This window comes from Myotis myotis, unplaced genomic scaffold (genome assembly GCF_014108235.1).
Source record: "Myotis myotis isolate mMyoMyo1 unplaced genomic scaffold, mMyoMyo1.p scaffold_m19_p_7, whole genome shotgun sequence".
Lineage (NCBI taxonomy): Eukaryota > Metazoa > Chordata > Mammalia > Chiroptera > Vespertilionidae > Myotis > Myotis myotis.
Genome location: NW_023416379.1, coordinates 30,944,082 through 30,967,032, shown reverse-complemented (window position 1 = coordinate 30,967,032; position 22,951 = coordinate 30,944,082). Strand labels below are relative to the sequence as shown.

The window sequence follows — 22,951 nt, the reverse complement described above, 5'->3', positions numbered from 1 at the left end:
GGGAAGTTCAGGCACGATCATTATGTGAGCACCAGGCAACTTGGACCTGGACTGTACAGTGTGCACTGGAGAAATGAAGGAAACTAATCAGGCTAGAATGAAAGCTTGACTTTGAGCAATTGAAGACAGGAGTTGAGATTTCACCCTGTGGGCATGAGATAGCCATCACAGATATCGGAATAGAGAAATGGATGTCTTAGGAAGAACTATGTTGGTGGTGAGTTTGAAGTAGGAAACACTGGAGGAGGAAAGACTGGTTAGGCAATGGCAGAAATTTAGATTTTTCTAGGATGGTAACTAGGAATAAATGTGAAAGAGGAAGAAAGGATTTTATTTTTCCTGAACATGGCAAGTTTTTGAGATGGAACGAGCAAAGAAGACTGTGAGGTGTACAGCCTGACTCAACGTGAGGGGGTGGTTGGTGACCTAGTGTCAGATGATTTAGTAAAGGGGAAAGCCCCAGATTTCAGTAAGTACAATCATGGAATCAAGAGATTTTTAAAGCTGGAAAGGGCTTTAGAGATCATCTACTGTAGCCTTTTCATCTTATCGGAGGGCAAATGAGGCCAAGGGAAGTATGTAACTCAATCCAGGGCAGTGGTGACTCAGTCCAGGACAGTGAGCAGACTATGGCAAGAGTTTAACTGCACCCACGTCTTCTCCCACCAGCTCATCCGGCCTGCTTCACTATCCTCTCTGACTAGTTCTCTGGATATTCAGTCTCAAACTCTAGAGACTGAGGACCACAGCCCATATGCAGCCAAATAAAACAAAATAGAAAAGTTGGGTGGAATTTTTCAAAAAGCTAAATTTATCCATTTAAAGAACTTTATTCTGTGATTCTGTCCTTCCTAAAATATGGTGTGAAAATCTTTTGTTTATGAAATGCCACACTGATGATATGGAATTTTTGGACTGGAACCCGGATTCTTTGTCCACCAGAGTTGAAGAATGAATCCATGAACAGAGGGTAGTATAGCAAAGGTGGAGATTTATTGAAGAACAAGTACAGACTCCCGTGTGGGAGAGGGAAAGAGCCCCACAGAATGGACTCCTACGTGGGGAGAGGGAAAGGGTCCCACAAAGTTCCTTTTCCCTATGGCTTATAAAGGCTACAGATCCTTGTGCCTTGATATCCCCTCTGATTGGTCACTATTCTCTTAGATTGGTTACTATAGTAACTCCTGAGCTCAAAGTCAAACCTCACAAGGGACGTGTGAAGTTCTCCCCCCACCCCCTCCTTCCTTATTGTTTTCCTATTCCCTTTGGGCTTTCTTCTTCTCCTTCTGGATGAAGGGCTTCCTTCCCTTTATTTTGTAAATAGAGACCTTTTGCTGTTCCCAGCTCCTTCATTCTATAGAAATGTACCTGTTGCAGCTTTTCAGCTTCCTAATTCTATGGAAATATACCTTCTGCTGCTCTGCAGCCCAGAACTTTTTCCATGGTCCCCTTGATTTCTAAAATTTCCTAAACTTGTCTTTTTCACCCCTAAAAATTCCTGTTTCACTGATATGTGTGGTACAATTTTTACTGTCTTTCTTAGCACAATAAAAAGCTAGTAATCCAAGTACACTCCCTTTCTTTTATTTTAAACTGGTCTTTAAAATCTAAAAGTCTTAGAGTCATTTCTCTGCAGGATGGCAAATCTATCCCAAGACTTACCAAGACTTGGGGGTAAAAATGTAGCTGCACAAAGGATTACATAACAGTTTTCCTGTCTCTGCCCTCATCCACAAGGGCAGGATTACAGCATCCTCTTTATCACAATTCCCTCTCTCGCTAGGTCTGGGCAGGAGTCCACGAAATGGATACTGGGTTAGGAGTGAGGGGATAAGGGTCACTCATCACCTAGAACTCTGAATCACTGTCCCTTCTGTCCCTCGGCCTTAGACCAAGGTTTGGTGGTACTAGCAGGGTAAATGGACCCAATTGTTTGATTATGGCCACGTGATATTTCTTCAGTCAGCAGTCATTTGCAAAGCATCCTGCAAAAGCACTCCAAGCCACCTTTTCGCCTAGATTGCCTCACGTTTCCCATGAAGATAACCTCACTGCTGCAGTCCCTCAGAGAAGTAGACCTTGGTGGATTGCCCCATCAGGGCTCCAGAAAAACTTCCAGATGCCTCAATCTGTTGGCAGCAGGTGTGAGACCGGTGGAGTCAGACCAGACCTTGGTTTGGCAACGTTGGTACTTGAGTTCTGGCTAGGAAAAAATTCAGAGTCAAGACTCAAACTATAGAGAAAGCTTATTTATAAGAGAAGGTTTATTTAGAAAATCACAGAGGTAGAAGAAATGAACTCAGGGAACAAATTTCAGTGACAAAGGAAGGGCCCTTGGAGTTTAGGAGAAAGGAAGGTAAGGGTAATTTGCCTGGCGGTAAGGAGGAAGAAGAGGGAGATGGGGAGGGGAAAGGCTAGAGCATGCTCCTGGATTTTAGGGCAGGTCCCAGGGAAGAATCTCAATAGAATATTCATCAGCTTTCCAGGTAAGTCCTTTCAGGGTTTGGTCTGCACAAATTGGTCAGCACCATTATTCAATGCAACTGGTCCTGAAGTCAGCCATGGCATAGCTTGTATGTTGTTTGAGCCTGGAGCTGAAATACAACTGAGGCCATGGTATTTCTAGGGAGAAAAGGCCAGAGGGTCAAAACCCCATGACCAGAGGTAAGCCAGGGAGGCTCCATGACCAGACATATGCCAGGGGAGGGAAGATTACCCTGGGACCGAGGACCTTGTTTTCCCAGTTTGCCCAATGCTAGCAACCTGGGGCTTTCCGTTCTGGTGATCTTTTGCACCTGGCCCATCTTCCTTAATCTGCTCATGTCTGTCTGCCTGCCTCCCACAGATCCTGAGCTGAGCTCAGTCCCCGGCGAGGTAGAGGACAAGGGTCAGGGCACTAAGTCACAGGACTTGGGCACATTGAGTTTAGCAGGCAGCAAGGCCTGCGGCAGCGATCACTGAAGATTCAGAGAAAGCGGCCCGGTTTCCTCCGATATCTGACCTAAGGGGAAGAGCCCTGCACCAACAGCGAAGGGACCTGGGCTGCCACGCCTACACTTCAGGGAAGTAAACAAATCACTCCACTTGGGCCTGTTTCCTCATTTCCAAAATTACGCGTCTAGGACTGCTTCCCTGAATACACGAGTCTACAAATAGGATTTGGAAGCACAGCCTAAAGGAGCCACGCGGGGCCCAGTGGAAACCTCCCGCAGGTCTCGCCCAGCCCCAGGCTCTGCAAACCCGACTCCCCGCTGGGGGTGTCCGTCGGAGGCGTGCGCGCCCCCGCGGGGCTCAGCGTGGGCGTCCCCGCCTCAGCGCGCGCGTCTGCGCCAGGCTCGCCGCTGCCTGGGCCGCCGCCTTCCAGACCCTGCCGGGCCGGTGGGCGGGGCGCCGCGAGGGGGCGGGGCGCCGGGGCGGGAGAGGCCGGGTCACTGGAGGAGGAGGAGGAGGAGGAGTGGAAGAGAAGGAGAAGAAGAGAAGAGAGAAGGTGGTTGCCGGGCCGGGCCGAGAGGGCCTGGAGGAGGCGGACGGCCCGGGGCTGTGGGGCGCGGAGCGGGTTCGGGACAGCGAGGAGCAGCCGGCACGGCGGCCTCGGCAGCCAGCGCCCGGGCCACGGAGCGGCCGCGCCGGCCGGTGAGTGTCAGGAGGCCCAAGGGAGACGGGCGGCGCGGGCTGCGCCGGGGATGGAGGCGGCGGCCGGCCGTGGGAGGCCGCGGCCAGGTCGGAGGCGGCCCGGCCAGGGCGGAGTGAACGCGGCCCCGCCGGCCCTGCCCCGTCGGTCCCGGCGCTGTACCGGCGCCGAGTGGGCGTCCGCGCGTGGGGTCCGCGCGGGTCCTGCTGCCCGGCCGGCCGCGGAGACGGGCTGCAAATGGCGACCCCGACCCCGAGGACCGACCCTCGAGTCACCCTGCCGTGCGCGTTGATGGGTTGGAAAGGGTGTGAAGGAAACTTGGGAAACCCCAGGAACCGCGAGAACCCAGGTCCCTTTCCTTTGGCCGTTTAGAAACCCGAGTTCTTTGGGGCAACAAACGGGTTAACGTGAGGCTGGGAGGCATCTTCCACTGTCTCCGCGGGATGAGTGAAGTTGGTAACTTTTCCATTCATGGAAGTGAGAAGCGCCGAGTCCTAGCCCGAGTCCTTATTAAAGGGAAACTGACTGCGTGTCTGGGGCTGACGGGTACGACCCTTTCCAAGTTGTCCGCGGCCCGGCCCGTGCAGCCGCAGGTTGGGTTCGGAGCGCTCTCCTCCGGGCTTGTTCTCAGGGTGTGGATCGGGGAGAATGGAGACTGGCAGAGCCATGTGTTGTTTACCGTGCTTCTCCTGCTCCGCTCCCCTCTGCCTCCCTCGTTTTTTCTTTCTGAGCCATTTCATAAGTCTCAGATAAGCGATGCTTGGGAAGGAACTGACCTTTTATTCCAGAATTGCTTGATGGGCTCAGATCCAAGATGAAGTTATTTATGGGCATTCTGATACCATGGGAGATGAACTTAAAAGTCTTTAAGTACAAAAACCCCAAACTTTCTGAACTTCAGTTTTTGTTTGCCACCTTTCAGTCCTGTGTTATGTCTTTCAGAGACCTAGCAAATTATATTCACAGGTTTGGCGTTCGCTCCTACTTGTCAAGGTTTTCCAAAGCAGACGCAGCTGTTGACGCGGCCAAAGGAAAAGATTAGGTAGGATAAAATGTACGTTTAGGATTTTTCTCAGGGTTCGATTTTTCTGTATGCGATTTTCGCTGAATCACTGTTCTTTATGCTTAGTCACTGTTTCTTATTAGTTTGGGGATAACGTGGTGTTTTGCTAACTTTTTTTAAGTTGCCAATTATTTTTATCTTGGTACTTGACTGCGGTGACATAGCTTTTTTGTGTGATTCTGGAAATGTTAGTGGGTGGAGTTTTGTGAGTGTTTATAGAGAACTGAAGTTTCCACTATAGGCAAACTTTCATGCATTCCAAGTGTACTGGGTATTTAATTTCAATACAATATTTCTCCATGTTCCAAGGTACTTTAAGGTCACTAAAATAGGCATCGGTAATGTGTGTTTACTATTTGATATGTTACTAAAATGTGACTTTTAATGGGATAAGTTCTATGCTAATTTGTATGGTTTTGATGTAGTTTTTTAACTGAGTTTCTGTGATTGCCTGTTTCATTAAAGGGAGTTAGTACATTCGTATTCATAGAATTCTTTGAAGTTAAAGTCTTCAGTCAAGAGGCTGTATAAAACATTATTCAATTTCAAATTCAGTTTGATAAAGCAGGTGAGATTGGCCTTGGAGTCGAGGTTTTTACCTTGTAGGTAGCTTAACACAGAAAAGCATGCATGAATTAAAACTCATTCTGTGAAAATCGTTTACAAAAGGGGTGTGTCTTTTTTTTTTTTAAAGAGTGGGTAATGTTAGCATTAGATAGTTCCTCATAGGATTGTTTTTAATAACCTTTATTTATACATAAAGCTTTGTGTATATAAATGGTGTGTAAAGTGAAGTACCTCCGTTTTCTGGGCACATACATAATAGTGCCCAACCTTTGTAGAGTTCTAGGGTGTTTTCACAGTAGTAATGGCCTCAAGGTCACAAAGCTGAAATTCCTTGTAAGCCCATTCCCCTCTGCCATGCTGCCCATTGTCATTAGCTGAGTTCTACCACTTGGGTGGATTATTTTTATCTGAGTGTCAACTCAAATAGGTTCTTGTCTCAATATTCAATATTTATTAATATTTTAATTTCTGATGTAAGTCTTTAATAATTTCATTTTCTTATTTAGTGAAGAACATGGCAAGTAATTAGAACTTTCACTTTGGAATAAGCTACTCATGACCATATTTAGAAATGAAAGATGTATGTTTTGATTATATCATAATTGGAAAGCTAAAGCTTGAAAAAAATTCCATACAATTAGATCATCTTTTTATAAATAAAAAGAAGTCAGAACCAAAATTTAATAAAAGAATGTATACAGTGTAACCCATTTAGCCATTTTGGACTCATCAGGAGAGCTTGTGCTTTGAGTCATGAGTTTAATGATAACGTATTTTCAATCTTGTCTACTTAAACCAGTGAAATAGCTGTTCCACTGAGGTTATTGATTGATTGTAGTCTTTAAAACTGAGTGCTCCTGATTACAAATAAGTCAGCAAGTGTTTTTATTACTGTGCAATAGTACTTTGTACAAGAAGGGTCAGACTTACTCTGGAGGAGCTCATAACTGATTGCAAGCAACTCTACTGTTTAAGTAGAATTCTTTTCCATCTACTCCCATATTAATTGTAATATTAAGCAACTGATACCACTTCCTTTTTTGAGCTTCTTTTCCTCACCCTAAATCAACTCAGCATCTTCACGTGTGCAGACACCGCCACCTCTGCTTTTCTTTTTCCACCTGATGTCTTATATTCAGTAACCAGTAACCAGACTGCAGGATTTGGTTAGGGCCGGGGTTGGCAAACTGCGGCTCGCGAGCCACATGCGGCTCTTTGGCCCCTTGAGTGTGGCTCTTCCTAAGCCTTAGGAGTACCCTAATTAAGTTAATAACAATGCATCTACCTATATAGTTTAAGTTAAAAAAATTTGGCTCTCAAAAGAAATTTCAATCGTTGTTCTGTTGATATTTGGCTCTGTTGACTAATGAGTTTGCCAACCACTGGTTAGGGCAGTGGTCGGCAAACTGCGGCTCTTTGGCCCCTTGAGTGTGGCTCTTCCACAAAATATCGACTTCTGCGCATGGACCACGAAGTTTCAATCGCACTGTACATGCATGCCCGCACGTGGTATCTTGTGGAAGAGCCACGCTCAAGGGGCCAAAGAGCCGCATGTGGCTCGGGAGCCGCAGTTTGCCGACCACTGGGTTAGGGAATTAAAATAGTGGAACAGTATACAGTTAAATGTTTCCTTCTGTGCCTTTTATTACTATTATTTTTTAAGATTTTAAAACAGTGGAAGATTGGAATTAAGTTTTTTGATTTACTTTTCCCTTCGGTTTGCTTTTTGGTTGTATAATTTACTTCATATACAGTATAATGCCTGGGACATATGACCTAGGTGCTCAATAAAAGTGATAACTAATGACATTCTAGCACTGGTACAATGAGTATACTAGATCTACAAAGGAAGTATGTAGTTTTCCATGAAATCAAGAATCTCATTATGTTTTGGAATCCATTTGGTTATTTCTTGTATTATAATTCTTTGTTGTTGTTGTTTTTAGGTAAGTGAGGCACAGTATTGAACACAGGGAACACAAGAGTTGGATGAGGCAGAGATGGGCCTGCTGCCTTCATGGAGCTTAGAGTTTTCTTGTGGAGATAGATATTAAACAGGATAATGATTTACTTAGAGTTGTGACTAGTGTTACCAAGGAAAAATACAATGTGGGACGAGCATGTAATGTAATATGGGATTCATACCTTGTCTATGTGGAAAAGTAACATTTAAGCTGAGACATACAGATTTGAGGCAGCAGTTAAGGGAGAGGTGTGTGTGCGTGTGTCTTCGAGTCAGAAGCAGGCATTAGGAATAGCCTGAGGCAACAAGCTGTGTGAGTAATTTAGGTGACTTGACTTAGCATATTTTAAAATTTTGCTAATTTGCAATGTTATATTGCTTTTTTAAAAATCACCTTACATATTTTAATGAGTTCTGAAAAATAAACAATTTGTTTTGAGAGCCATATCTTTAAGTCTAGAAATAGCTTTGAATGACAAGGCCTAACTTCATCATATGGGAAAATGCCATGTCTTAAAACTATTTTATGGATTGCTTGTCAGCCACAGAGTATGAGTTGGCCAAGAATTTCTGTTAGAGAAAATTGAAATTACTGTAAGGCATTTAATCATTTACATATATTTTCTGGCCTAATGAAACTTTTCCAGTTATTTGGAAATGTTAAGATTCTTTTTTAAGCTGGTCAGGGTGGTTCAGTAGTTAAGTATCAGCCTATGAACCAGGAGGTCCCCATTCAGGGGTCATACCCAGGTTGCAGGCTTGATCCCCTGGGGGGGGGGGGGAGGGGGAAGGTGGGAGCGTGCAAGAGGCAGCCAACCAATGATTCTTTCTCATCATTGATGTTTCTATCTCTCCCTCTCCCTTCCTCTCTGAAATCAACAACAAAAAATATATATAAAATAAGAGCCTTTAAGTGTTTTATTTAAGCTTTGATTTCCTCTTGTGTAAAATCCTACATAATAAAAGGCTAATATGCAAATTGACCCTAACAGCGGAACGGCTGGTTGCTATGATGCGCACTGACAACCAGGGGGAAGACACTCAACGCAGGAGCTGCCCCCTGGTGGTCAGTGCACTTCCACAGGGAGTGCTCCGCTCAGCCACAAGCCAGGCTGACAGCTATGAGTGCAGCGGTAGAGGCGGGAGCCTCTCTTGCCTCCTCCGCAGTGCTAAGGATTTCTGAGGGCTCCCAGGCTGCCAGAGGGATGTCTGACTACCAGCTTAGGCCCAATCCCCTGGGGAACGGACCTAAGCCGGCAGGTGGACATCCCCCGAGGGGTCCTGGACTGCGAGAGGGTGCAGGCCAGGCTGAGGGACACCCCGCCCCCCCCCCCCCCCCCCGCCCCCAGTACACAACTTTTTTCGTGCACCGGGCCTCTAGTGTAGATTATAAAATGCATCTCAAAAATATATTTTAAAAAATTATTTTTTTAGGGTGTTCTTTCAAAACTTAATATTGAGGAGTTTTAAATTATGCTCCTCTTGAACTTGAAGCCTCAATTTTAGCAACTTGTTCTCTTGGGCCTGCTGTGTCACTGTTCAACTGATAAATCAGGGATGGATGTTTTTAAAGCCGTTTCACAGGATTTATGAGGAATGTGAGGCATATTTATTTGATAATAGTGATCTTGATTAGAAAGAGCTTGGATCTGAAAGTTTTAAGCTGAGGTTTATATACCCAGAACATTATTTGGGTATTGTCTATTGCATTTTCTTATTTCTTAATATATTTAATAGTAAAATGGAATTAAACTAGATTCCTTCTTTATATAACTATTTTGAGAATTGTTAAATTTATATTGTTCTATATGCTTATAGTGAGCATTATGAATGTAAGTTATTCGTTAAGTAATTTAAAACTCCTATATTCAAAGGAAGGTATGTGCTATTATAATTAGAAAAGACGAAAAGGAGGCAGGACCATCTCTGTCTTATTCAGTTGGGGATCAAACCTACAACCTTGCAGTGTACGGGAGGACACTCCAACCAACTGAACCATACTGGCCAGGGCTCACCCAGTTGTTGACCACAGGGGTGATTGTGTTGGAATAAACTGCACGCAAAGTTGTATAATCTCCATTCCTCAAATAACATCTTAAAATTGTATTTCCAGTTACTGAAGTGCTGCCTTATTTTCTTAAACTTTTTAAAAAATATATTTTTATTTATTTCAGAGAGGAAGGGAGAGGGAGAGAGAGAGAGAGAGAGAGAGAGAGAGAGAGAGAGAGGGAGAGAGAGAGAGAGAGAGGGAGAGAGAGAGAGACAGACATCAATGATAAGAATCATTGATCGGCTGCCTCCTGCATGCCCCCTACTGGGGATCGAGCCCACAGCCCAGGCATGTGCCCCTGACTGGAATTGAACTGGGATCTCTTCAGTCAGCAGGTGGATGCTCTATCCACCGAGCCAAACCAGCTGGGGCTTCTTAAACCTTTTATAAGTAACCATATCTGTTATTGTCCACATACACGGATCAGATATAGATTTAAATCCTAGATGACCTTGGGCAAGTCAGCCTTTCTGAATCTCAGTTTCCTTTGGGTTATTATAAGGATTGTGACATTAATTGACAAGACATATGTGAACAAGGATAAAATAGGTATGTAATTAGTGTTCCTTTTTTTTGTCTTCTCTGTAAGTCCACTTCAATGAATAATAAATATTTTGGACTCATTGCTGTGGTTGTTTTTATTTTCATTTTGTAACATTTTTTTTTTCCAGAGTAGAATAGTATGCAAGATGCTATTTATTTTGAAGCTTGAGAGCCTTCTACATTTGCCTTTCAGAGTTGCTCTTTTTCATTTAACTCAGTTGTTTGTAACAGTTGCTATTTTAAACACTTTGAATTAAGTGACTTTTTTGAGATGTGTTCTGTCGGGTGTGGTCATGTGATTTGTACATAACATAAAGTGTTCCTACAAGTTCTGAGAGCAGTGGTCACTTTTGGAACAGCTTGTATTTTTAGTTTTCTCTCAGTAAGTCAAACTTACTTCAGCATGTGAGATGAACTTTGTCTGGTTGCAAAAAAGAAAGCTACAGCTGTTTTCACAATCTAATCCCTCAGCAAAGTTTGCCTTATTTTTTTTTTTTTTGCCTTAATTCTTAATAAAGTTTCTTTTTGAATTTCTGCTTAATTTACAAATGTTTTTCACAATTAGTCTCTCATTTCTTCTAGTAGGTCTCTTTTAGCATGTCTGTTTTTAAGTTATAGGTCTGTCACTACCTATAAAATTTATAGAGTTAATATTCAGTGGTATATTTAGCTCATAATTTTTAATTTTTAAACACAGTTTAGAAAATACAGTTTTGTTGATAAATGTGTGCCTCCCTCCCACTGCTGGCATCACTAAGCACCATAATATCAATTCATAATTCTTTTACTTGCTCAAGAAAAGCTCTACCAATTATTGGTAGATTTTTGTTATTTTAGTTTGAAGAAAATCAAACCTGAACTGGAGAAAAAGAAATAGCAATTTGGGGAGTAGTTTACATTAGACATCTGGAACCAAAATAGAGTTTATGTGAAAATATGTCAGAGAGCTAGCTTATGCACTAAAGTGAAGAAAATAGGCTAATATTCAGCATCTCATCCAGAAAATTATTATCTACAACTGTATAATTCAGCTTGGGAAATGCTGAGTTGAATTGCCTATGCCACATACATGTAAAGATGTATAATAAGTAATTAGCTGTAGAGATTTGAAGTTTGGAAGAGGGATCTGGGCAGGAGATATAGATGAGTTTTCAGAATATTGGTGGCAATTGATGCTTTTGAGAAATTGTAAACACCCAGGGGGAGAATGTATAGAAGAATGAGCAAGAAATTACATAGGTCCCTGAAGAATAGGAGTGTTTTAGAAGAAGAGTTTTTAAGAGGTAGGGGGGAAACCAGGGAAATGTGACATCATGAAAACTAAGAAAAAATAGCTTAAAAGGAGAAATTAGTCAACATCTATATAATAAAAGCCTAAGTGACTGTTATGGCAGAACGACCAGAATGACTGGTGGCTATGATGCGCACCGACCACCAGACGCTTAACACAGGAGCTGCCTCCTGGTGGTCAGTGCGCTACCACAGGGGGAGTGCTGCTCAGCCAGAATCCGGGCTCACAGCTGGTGAATGCAGCGGCGGTGGCGGGAGCCTCTCCTGCCTCCGCGGCAGCACTAAGGAGCAGCAAGCCGAGCGGTAAGGAGCAGCTAGCAGGCGGGTGGTGAGGAGTGAAGGGTCTTGGACTGCAAGAAGGCACAGGCCAGGCTGAGAGACCCCCCACCCCACTCCCTCACTCCCAGTGCACGAATTTCGTGCACCAGGCCTCTAAGTAATGATATAATGGCCAAGGAAGATGGGGCCTAGAAAAAACTGCCCTTTGGATTTAGCACTGAGCCTCTGAGTAGCACAGGTTTAATGAGTGGTGGTGAAAATAAAAGCCAGATTTATGCTTTGATTTACATTATTAAATAATTTTTAAAATTGGCCATTATTTTGTCTAAGTTATTTTTTTCTTTCATCTTAGCAACCAGAGCTGGACTGGCCATTATGGAGGAGGAGCTGCAGCATTCGCACTGTGTGAATTGTGTCAGTAGACGGTGTATGACTAGACCAGAGCCTGGGATTTCCTGTGACTTGATTGGTTGTCCATTGGTTTGTGGCGCAGTCTTCCATTCTTGCAAAGCTGATGAGCATCGACTTCTATGTCCATTTGAACGAGTGCCTTGCTTAAATAGTGGCTTTGGATGTCCATTTACAATGGCTCGAAATAAAGTTGCTGAACATCTAGAAACATGCCCCGCAAGTGTGGTGTGCTGTACAATGGAATGGAACCGATGGCCAGTTAGTTATGCAGATCGGAAGTCATATGAAAATCTAAGCAGAGATGTTGATGAAGTGGCACAATTAGATATGGCCTTGGCCCTTCAAGACCAAAGGATGCTCTTAGAATCTCTCAAAGTAGCCACCATGATGTCAAAAGCAACTGATAAAGTATCACAGCCTAGAGAACAAATATCAGTTAAATCAACTGTTCCAGAGATACCACATGCTAATGGTTTGGTGTCTGTTGATGAAGAATCTTATGGTGCACTTTATCAAGCTACTGTAGAAACAACCAGAAGTTTGGCTGCTGCTTTAGATATCCTGAACACCGCCACAAGAGACATTGGCATGTTAAGTACGAATCTTCCTGCTTCCTCAAATGAAATGAACGAAGAGCAAAATGCCAGAGAAAGCTTACAGAATAGGAACTTGAAAGACCAAGACCATGTTTATGAGGATGAGATAGGAGCAGTAGGTGGAATTGACCATAATGATACAAATCAGAATGCCCAACCTGAACAAAATGGTTCAAGTGATTTGTTATGTGACTTGGATACCAGTTCTTATGACACTTCTGCTCTTTGTAATGGCCTTCCTTTGGAAAATATATGTACACAGGTCATAGACCAGAATCAGAATTTACATGGTGATTCTGGAGAAAGTAACTTAACAAATGGAGAATGTGTAGCATCAGATGGCACTTCAGAAACTTCCAATTCACTTTCAGTAGCAGCACAACTTAGGGAAGTAATACCACCTAATGCTTTGCCTAACGGCACAATTCAGCATATCCTCATGCCAGATGACGAGGATGAAGGAGAATTGTGTTGGAGAAAAGTAGACTTAGGAGACCTGAGGAATGTGGATGTCTTATCTTTCAGTCAACCTTCATTCAAATTTCTTTCCAATTCATGTTGGTCTAAACCGAAGGAAGATAAAGCAGTAGATACATCAGATTTGGAAGTTGCAGAAGATCCAATGGGTCTCCAAGGAATAGATCTAATCACAGCAGCATTACTGTTTTGTCTAGGAGATTCTCCAGGTGGAAGGGGTATATCTGATAGTCGCATGGTTGATATTTATCACATTGACTTTGGAACTCAGACTTTTTCACTCCCATCTGCAATATTAGCTACAAATACAATGGTTGGGGAAATAGCTTCAGCTTCAGCTTGTGATCATGCCAACCCACAGCTTTCAAATCCAAGTCCTTTTCAGACACTTGGGCTGGATTTAGTTTTGGAATGTGTCGCTAGGTACCAACCCAAGCAGCGTTCAATGTTTACATTTGTTTGTGGACAGTTATTTAGAAGAAGAGAATTTTCTTCACATTTTAAGAATGTGCATGGTGACATTCATGCTGGACTCAATGGCTGGATGGAACAGAGGTGTCCTTTAGCATATTATGGCTGTACCTATTCTCAGCGTAGATTTTGTCCATCAACACAAGGAGCAAAGATTATACATGATCGCCATTTGAGGTCATTTGGAGTTCAGCCATGTGTATCTACAGTATTGGAAGAGCCTGCTAGAAACTGTGTGTTGGGATTACATAATGACCATCTGAGTGGTCTTCCTTTTGAGGTTCTGCAACATATTGCAGGCTTTCTCGATGGCTTCAGTCTATGCCAGCTTTCATGTGTATCCAAGTTAATGAGGGATGTGTGCGGCAGCCTGCTTCAGTCTCGTGGAATGGTCATACTGCAGTGGGGAAAAAGGAAGTATCCAGAAGGAAATTCATCATGGCAGATAAAAGAAAAGGTCAGTTTAATTTTAATTGTATTATCTCCTTATTTGACATATAATAGGCACTTAACGTTGCTGAATTAATAAAAAATGTTTGATATAGATCATTCTTAAACCTTAACTCAGTGTGACAGTTAGATAGCTAGAATTGTCATAATCAATATTTACTGCAGACGTCCGAGAACTAGATTCTAATCTTATATGGCAGAGGCCACTTCTGTTTCTTTAATCAAGCAGTTTTGTATACATTTAGTTCTTCTGTAACAACTCCATTTGTGGCCATGTTAACCACCTTCTAATTTGGACTCCATCTGAAACATTTTCACCATAGGACAATGGGGGAAGCAAGAAGAAGGTTTTTTACTGCTTACAATTGGCATTTTCTTTCCATTCTTAGCAGTTTCTTTCTTAGGATTTGCTTGTTTCAGGTAGAACTTAAATAGGGAGAGATGAGAAAAAAGTTACTAGTTAAGTGATCAATTCAGTATTTGAGGGCAGGCGGACATAAATGGATGGATGTGGTTATGTATTAAGGTGAGATAAGAGTAGGGGCAGTAGAATTTGATGTTTGTGGTGGGACTCTGGGTTTAGTACAGTAAAAGGGAGTGCTGCATATTGGAAGCTTGAGCTGGGATTTAGGTAGACCCAGGAATAAATCCTGGCTCCACCATTTTTCTCCTGTGACACCTATTTTTGCCCAGCTTTTTTTTTAAACACGTTTTTATTGATTTAAGAGAGGAAGGGAGAGGGAGAGAGAGAGAGAAACATCAATGATGGGAGAGAATCATTGATCAGCTGCCTCCTGCAGCCCCCGACTGGAGATCAAGCCCGCAACCTGGTCATGTGCCCTGACTGGGAATTGAACCATGACCTCCTGGTTCATAGGTTGACGCTCAACCACTGGAGCACACCAGCTTCTTTTGGAGGCACAATCCAATAGAAACTAGCACGTATTATAGATATCTTTGTAGGTGTTTTCATTTCAGAACTTCTTTTTATGGAACCTTGCATTTTATAAAGTGGAGAAAAATTTGATAAATTTCACACTGGGGTTTGGCTACTTTGTTTTTACAGTCTTTAGGTTTTCTCTTACTTTCACTCATTGCTCCAGTTTTCTGAATTCTACTTCTACTTCTGTGTTCTCCTAAGGCAGAAACTTTATACTTTTAATACTTGATACATATATATGTGTGTGTGTGTGTGTGTGTGTGTGTGTGTGTGTGTGTATGTGTGTGTGTGTGTGTGTTATTTTTTTTCATTTTCATTTTCCAGATGATTTGTTTTCTCCCATTTGGCATGGAACTCTGATATGGCCTCCTGGCTTCTTTTTTTCCTTGCCCACTGGTTTTGACCAATGAGGTGAAATATTTTCTGTAGTTCTATTCCTGCAGAAAATCTACCTACTCTTGAAGTTTAAATTGCCATTATTTACTACTCACACATCTATGTCCTGGCCATTGTCTTATTTCAACTCCACCGGACCATTATATACAGCCGTTTACTGGACATCTCCACTTGATTATTTCACAGCTTCATCAAACTCAGCATGTCCAACTTAATCCACTTCTCTTTTTCTCTTAATCTCATAAAGTGGCATTATCTTCTATCAAATTGCCTAGAGTAGGAATTTGAAAGTCAAGGTTGACTCCCATTTTCCCTCTTTATTTCCATATCCCAGTAATCACATATTGCTACAGCATCTTCCTTCTCAGACTTACCAGGTTTGTTTTACTGTTTCCATGACCATTTCCCTAGTTCAGTCACACCTTTAGTTCTCTCCTGGAGTACTGCAATAGCCTCCTCCTAACTGGGTTTCTGATTCCATTTGTGTCTCTCTTTAGTATATTCTTTGCAGAAGAACTAGAGCAGCCGTGGGCAAACTATGGCCCGTGGGCCGGATCCAGCCCGTTTGAAATGAATAAAACTAAAAAAAAAAAAGACCATACCCTTTTATGTAATGATGTTTACTTTGAATTTATATTAGTTCACACAAACACTCCATCCATGCTTTTGTTCCGGCCCTCCGGTCCAGTTTAAGAACCCATTGTGGCCCTCGAGTCAAAAAGTTTGCCCACCCCTGAACTAGAGGGACAAACATCGTCTTTATTTATTTATTTGTTTGTTTATTTATTTAATTGATTTTTTTACAGAGAGGAAGGGATAGGGATAGAGAGTTAGAAACATCGATGAGAGAGAAACATCGATCAGCTGCCTCCTGCACACTCCCCACTGGGTATGTGCCTGCAACCAAGGTACAATGCCCTTGACTGGAATAGAACCTGGGACCCTTCAGTCTGCAGGCTGACGCTCTATCCATTGAGCCAAACTGGTTAGGGCAAAACATTGTCGTCTTAAATACAGTTCTTAAGCTGCAGTGCTTAAAAACTTTTTAAATGTTTATCCATTGCCCTGGGATAGAGACTCCTTAATGAAACATTTACAATTTTTTATAATCTTGTACTTACCTCTTCAGCTTCCTCTTATTACTCTCTGTTTCAGTCATGTTGATTTACTTGCAGTTGCCTGATGTTTTCTTTCTTGCCTAAGGCCTTTGAGCACTTGGAATATGCTGGACAGTGGGCTAATAAGCATTTTACTTTTGTTAGTTTATTTAATCTACTGTCCCTATTTTATGGAAGAAGAAATTGAGGTTTAGAGAGGTTCAGTAACTTGTCCAGCTAATCTATGGATTCAGACCTTGGGAACCTATCTCTGAAGCTTGTGATCTTCATATCCATGCTATATCCTGCTTACTCTTCAGATCTTAGCTTCCTCAAATTAAGCCTTTTAGAACCCCACTCAGGAATGTTCTGCTCTGTGTCCTTGTGGTGTCCCATTAAATACCCCTCCTTTATATATATATATCCCTACTAAAGCACTCACCATGCTGTTTTGAAATTCACTAATAAATTGTCTGTTTCTTTCATTAGACTGTAAGTTCCTTGAGAAGTGAGGCTCTCTAGGAACCAACATATTCTACTACCTAGCACTGCACCAGCCATATAGCTGGCACCAAGTACTTGATAAGTACTTGATTGAAAAATTGGCCCACTACTAAGAAACTTTGTCATCAGGAGGTGGGAGCCATCCATTTTTTCCTGAGTTTGTTTCACCAGACTCCAGCTATGTGGAAATAAGGAGGCTAACTTTAGCGTTCTGCTGAAGCTTAACAAAAACTCCTAATTCTTCCCATAGTTTCATGAGTATGGGTAATTGTAATCTAGAATGCCTATTGGTAGTTACTCTCTAGAGCAGGGGTGGGGAACCTTTTTTCTGCCAAGGACCATTTGAACATTTATAACATCATTCGCAGGCCATACAAAATTATGAACTTAAAAATTAGCCTGCTATATTTGGCCAAACATTTAATTAACTCACCCCTAATGCCTTGACAGGGTCAGACCAAATGATTTCGTGGGCCTTACACAGCCTGTGAGCTGGACATTCCCCACCCCTGCTCTAGAGTCTAAACCAGCAGTCACCAACTTTCCGGACCTCATGGACCACCAGTGAGTGGTCTGCGGACCACCGATTGGCGACTGCTGGTCTAAACCACTGACTCCAGGTAAATAACTCCATCTAGGGTAAATGATACATCCCTCAGGAGTATAGCAAGTAAGTACCTTGTGTGCTGAACATTGGTAACTTCTATTGTCAACTAAAAAAATAATTCTGTTTACACAGAATTTTGAAGTCATCTGGCCACTCCAGAAGTCATTATCATTCTTTCCTGAGCTCTACTGAGTTCTGAGGGCTTCCCTCAAATCTATTGCTACTTTCTTAGAGTGTCTGCTGTTTTACCATTTATTCTGTGTTCTCTAACTAGACATTGCTTACTGATGAGCTTAGCTAGACTGTTTGGGCGTTGTCTAGTCCCATTCATGCTTGTACCCAGGTCTGTCCTGCTCCATATATGTTTATTACCCATGTTCAGGTAGTTGTTTTTTTTACTTGGGAAGATGCAAGGGGGCCACAACACTCATTGCTAGACTAATATGATGACAGTACTTCAGGGCTTAGAGCTGCTGAGTGGCCAAAAGGGGAAGGAAGTAGGCCCCCCCCCCCTTTTTTTTGCTACCATCAGACACAGGGGTAGCAGGTGAACATTTTACAATGATACAGAGCAAAATAAGATTCATTTTCCAGAAATGCTTTCTATATAAATTTTCAGAAACATTTTGAAAAAATTGAAGTACCTGTATTTAACATTACCAAGTACCTTTCATACTTAAAAAGAGTGAAAAGATAAGGTACCTTGACACAGTATTCTATAGTATTTTTCAGTGTGCTTTATATAAGCATAATGGGGATGGGTAAAAAACCTGGATAAAAAAGTGTGTTGTCTATTTCTCCAGACTATGGATAGCTCTATATAGCCAACTAGATAGAATTAACGAATAGTGTAGTTCTGAATTCATGAGGTTATGATTTTTTAAAATTTGCTTAATAAGCCATGTTGGATGTGATATATAGATTTTAAGTTAATCCTCACTTGAGGATATTTTTCCATTGGTTTTAGAGAGAATGGAAGGGAGGGAGAGAGACAGAGAGAGAAACATTGATATGAGAGAGACACATTGATTGGTTGCCTTCTATATGCACCCCAACCTGGGCCCAGGGATTGAGTCTGCAACCAAGGTATATGCCCTTTACCAGAATCAACCCGTAACCCTTCAGGCCACAGGCCAACACTCTATCCACTGAGCCAAATCAGCCAGGGCAGATGTAATTTTTAATATTGGTTTTTGTCTTTTATTTTCTTTTTGGTTATCTTATTTATTGAAGTCATAATGTCATAGAAGCAATTTGTCTTATAAATATTTGATTAACAGATTTGTATCCAAATGGATTTACTACTTTTCAATTTTGTTCCTACTTGAAACGTTATACTGCATATTTCTCTAATAGTAGTAATGCATACAATTAGAGCAAGAAGTGTGTTTCAATACTTGTCAGTTGACTTGTTTAAATCTGAAGCAGAATTTTCTTTTAGGTGTGGCGATTCAGTACTGCATTTTGTTCTGTTAATGAATGGAAATTTGCTGACATCCTAAGCATGGCTGACCACTTGAAGAAGTGCAGTTACAATATTATAGAGAAACGGGAGGAAGCCATCCCATTGCCATGCATGTGTGTGACACGAGAACTCACGAAAGAAGGACGTTCACTGCGCTCAGTTTTAAAACCTGTACTTTAAAAACTGTAACTCCACTTGCACATACATGCAAGCACCTAGTATAATTTCTTTGTAATATGTGACACTTTATTAATGTATTAAAGATTACAACTAGCTAAATTTATTGTCACTGTGTATATAATGTTTTGAAGTGACATATATTTTTATAAAGTACTGTTTAGTTGGAAAAAAGTTGCCTTAATGTTTGAAATGTGTGAAACTTTTGGAACTTGCTGGACAGGGTGAATTAATTTTTTGCTACATAATTTTCAGAATTAGTATTTTTAATGGTGTGCAAATTTTGGTTCTTAAATTTTTTGCTTCTTAAACTAATAAGATCCTGACCAAACATATTTCCTCATGTTTTTGTGGGTTGCAACCCATACATTCAAAAGCAAAATTTTGATTCACATTTTTGCACATAGGTTTTTCAGGTGAAAAATTCAGTTGCTTAAACATTGACATAAGATCCTTCTAAAGATTTTATATTCTAGTGCTCCCTTTATACAGTTGTTGACATGTAGATGGTCTCTAATATATACTTATATAATATTTAAAATTATGACTATTTGGTAATGCCATTTATTACATTTTAAAAATAATTCACAAAGATGTATTCACTGTATGTATTTACAGCTCTCCTTCATAGAGTGGTTCATACACAACTTTCTTTTTGTTAGATGCCACATCCAAAGACTGGCAACATATTATATGACAGGTTAAAGCAAAACAAATAAAAAGCCTGCGAATTTATTTTAATTTGAAGCTGTTCATGGTATTATTTGCTAGGTAGTTGATATTAGTAGAGAAGAAAATATACCTCATTTTAAGTTTGAATTGGGCATATTGTGTAAATAAATTTCAAGCATTCAGAATGCAAAGGGCTTCCCTCTTTTTATAAGTATTTAAAATTTTTGCTTTTTGATGTTTAAATAAAATCACAACTCTGTTGCTTTAAGACATTGAAAAATGTGAAATTTGGTATCTTTGTAAGATGACAATCTTGAAATGCAGAAACCTGTTGTGGTTGACAATCTCCTTAAAACAGTTCCAGTTTAATCTCCTATAGCCTTCTCTATCAAAAAAGTAAGAACTGCATCTTTGTGTAAAGATCAAGGTACAACAGAAAAGTATTCAAAGACCTATTCTTGAACTATTTTATTATAGCTTTCCAATTTATTAATACTATTATTAATCTGATGTGGTCAGTTTAAAAAATGAATGTGTCAGTATTTAGAAACAAATTGCAAAGATGGGGACATGTATTTAAATAATTTGTTTTAAGTAACTTCTGGCATTTGGTAGTCTGAAATGGTGACAAGTTACCTTGTTATAAAATATCAAAACTCTATTGTATCTTTTCTTCCTACACTTGTCCCTGAGAGTGCTCTATTGTTACTACGTTCTTGATTCCCATATATGGCAATCAGGCTAGGCAGAGGCATTCCTTGGGCATTAGAAAAGAATTCTAAACTGTTTAAAACTTGTTTTGGTTGAATCAAGACCTTATTGTTGTTGAAAGATATAGCACTAAAGTCTAATCAATTGTTTCACCTCACCTGTCATTTTAATTAGTGGAATACTTATTTCTCAGTGCTTATACTTTCTTTTTCAACTGAGATTGAAGGACATAATCAGTCTCTATTTCTGTGAAAACGTCAGAAATAAGATATCAAATAATATAACTCTGCCTTTTAAAGTTTTGTTGAAGAATGTGTCTGGTTAGGATAGCACAAACATTAAGTTTTTGTTTTATGGTTGTGCTTTTTAAAATCCTTGGGTTTTAAGTCTAGACTTCTTGTTTCCATACTGGATCATGAGATATTTAACATTTTTCCACCGTTTAGTTCTTTTACACATCATTGGCTGTTTTCTTTTTTGTTTGTTATGCCACCATACTGTTTTGTTAAAATGTGTTCTTTGTGCAACATTTGTTCAAATTCTAATAAAATTAATATTTTCCCTATGTGGCTCAGTAACTTAAAAAGGAAAACTTTTATTTAAATAAAACTTAATACTTGTTTAACAAATTCCAAACACAGTCATACTGTTTCTGTAGAGTATGTTTCTGCATGTTACAGGAACTGCTTGTTGATTATTACTCACCCATGTTTTACTGGTGAGCATTAAACTTCTTTTTTAATATGGAAAGTTTATCAGCTTTCTGTGCCCCCTCAGTGTCTTCTTGAAAGTAGTCCCACCTGTGGGGTATTGAAAGGCTGAAAAGTTTCTGGCATTATTATTTTTATAAAACTTGTAATGGGCACAATTTATCTAGCCTTGTAAGCATGAAAAGATTTGTATGACATCCAAGTGAATTGTCATTTGAGAAGTCTTTGTTAGTCTTTGCTAACCATCAAGATAAAGTGGCAAGTGTAGGATGGAGGGAAATAATCTGAATTCACTTTTATCTGCTGTCTCCTTCCTCAGAACTGCCTGTTATTTTAGTTCCTTCCCTCCCTCCTCCCCTCACCCTTCCCTCCCTCCCTCCCTCCCTCCCCCATAAACTCTGGGATTGGAGCCAGCAATCTGTTTTAACAAAAGACCTTCACGTGATTATGATTCACAGTAAAGTATGAGAACTTAGAGGAAAGACTGGAACATGCCAGCTGTTCTCTTGATGTGTTACTGGAGTGGGTAAATGTGTGTATGTACATACATGTGTAATCCAAAATTATGAGTTAATGGTTAAGTTAAATGATATAGTTATGTTAATATAACCATGTGAGAAAATACATGGGTACCATGGTTTTTGGACATATTTTTAAAAAGTATTTACTATAATATTTTAAATTTACTATTACTAGTGTTCTGTTCAAGGTAAATTGTAATGCAACTTACAGTTCATTAGCACTTACATTTAGCCTAGTTATCAATTTTTCTCTTGTTTAGTGGTTACAGAGTGATGTGAATGTATTAGATTTCTAGGATAAGTAAAGAGTGTAGAAGTAGATAAATACTGGATTAAATCCTACAAAAATATTTGTAGGAATCCTTTCAACCCTATCAATGAAGGATTTTAAAGGTTGAATTGTTGGTTTATCAATAGCATAAAATCTTTTTTGGTCTTTGACCATGTGGTGCATACATACCCCATCAATATTGTTGCTGTTTGCTATCCCTTAACATTGGGTATTGGGATCATAGTAACATTGAAGATAATGGGGTCAATAAAATTTTCATATTCTTTGAAGACAGGGTAGTTTTATTACTATATTGATAACAGATTTTTACCTCTGGTGGTTTGAATGTATTGTTTGGCATTTAGGAGCAAAACACATTTAAGTTTTGCATCTCAACTTAAGAATGGGGTTTATTAATTTTTAAAAATGTCTAAGGAGTAGTTATGCAAACATAAAAAATGTGTGTGTTTCATGCATGACACCACATTAGAAGGTGATATGACTGAGTCCTGCAGAGGTGGGTGTTTAGAACTGCAGCAGAAGGAAAGCAAACTGGCCCTCATTCTTTCAAAAGGCTGGACTAAGCTTTTGATGGAAAGACTTTCTTGGATATGTGTTTGGCTGATCAGCTAAATACTGTTCTAAGTAATGTTACTTAACATGCTCATGAGGCCTAGGAAGAGAATATTAGTTATGCCTTTAAACAAAATCAACTCATCAGTGACTTGTCCATTGTGTTAAAATAATTCAATATGGGTTTCCTTAGGATTTGATCTAAATCTGATTTCAAACAAAAACATATGTAGAAATAGAGGCCAACTCTAAAGGAGTAAACTTTCTAAATAAGGAAAGAAGAATGGTTTCCTTCTAAAGTCGCCTTCCGTGGAATTACTTTGATTTAAAGGATCAAAGTAAGTTCAAAAAGATGTTCTTTAAGTTTCCAATATATGGGTAGAAAACTGCGGCTCTCCAAGTTTAGGTATTGATGAGCGTGGAGGTATTTTGAGAGAAATGTGCCCCGGCATGGTTCATTTTTCTACTTTACAAATACAGAAAGAGAAAGGACATTTAGATACAAGGAAATTACTT

At 40.5% G+C, this 22,951-nt stretch overlaps 1 protein-coding gene across 5 annotated transcripts; it reads left to right on the top strand.

Annotated features, from left to right (window-relative positions):
* Positions 1-3,496: 3,496 nt before the first annotated feature.
* On the top strand, positions 3,497-21,110 carry FBXO30 (F-box protein 30). 5 transcript variants are annotated; one of them, XM_036316062.1, is made up of 4 exons: positions 3,497-3,633; positions 4,598-4,673; positions 11,739-13,798; positions 18,777-21,110. In XM_036316062.1, exons 3-4 carry the CDS (start codon positions 11,762-11,764, stop codon positions 18,978-18,980), a joined length of 2,241 nt encoding a protein of 746 aa, XP_036171955.1. In that variant the 5' UTR covers positions 3,497-3,633; positions 4,598-4,673; positions 11,739-11,761; the 3' UTR covers positions 18,981-21,110. The 5 variants fall into 5 exon arrangements, with proteins under 5 accessions (XP_036171955.1, XP_036171957.1, XP_036171956.1 ...); XM_036316064.1 differs by having other exon boundaries at positions 4,598-4,685; XM_036316063.1 differs by having other exon boundaries at positions 3,498-3,633; positions 4,574-4,673.
* Positions 21,111-22,951: the final 1,841 nt, after the last annotated feature.

Bases quoted from the DNA above. Each gene is read 5' to 3' on its own strand.
- FBXO30 (XM_036316062.1), top strand. From the start codon at position 11,762: ATGGAGGAGGAGCTGCAGCATTCGCACTGTGTGAATTGTGTCAGTAGA. The intron at 13,799-18,776 runs GTCAGTTTAATT...ATTTTCTTTTAG, and splicing joins CATGGCAGATAAAAGAAAAG to GTGTGGCGATTCAGTACTGC.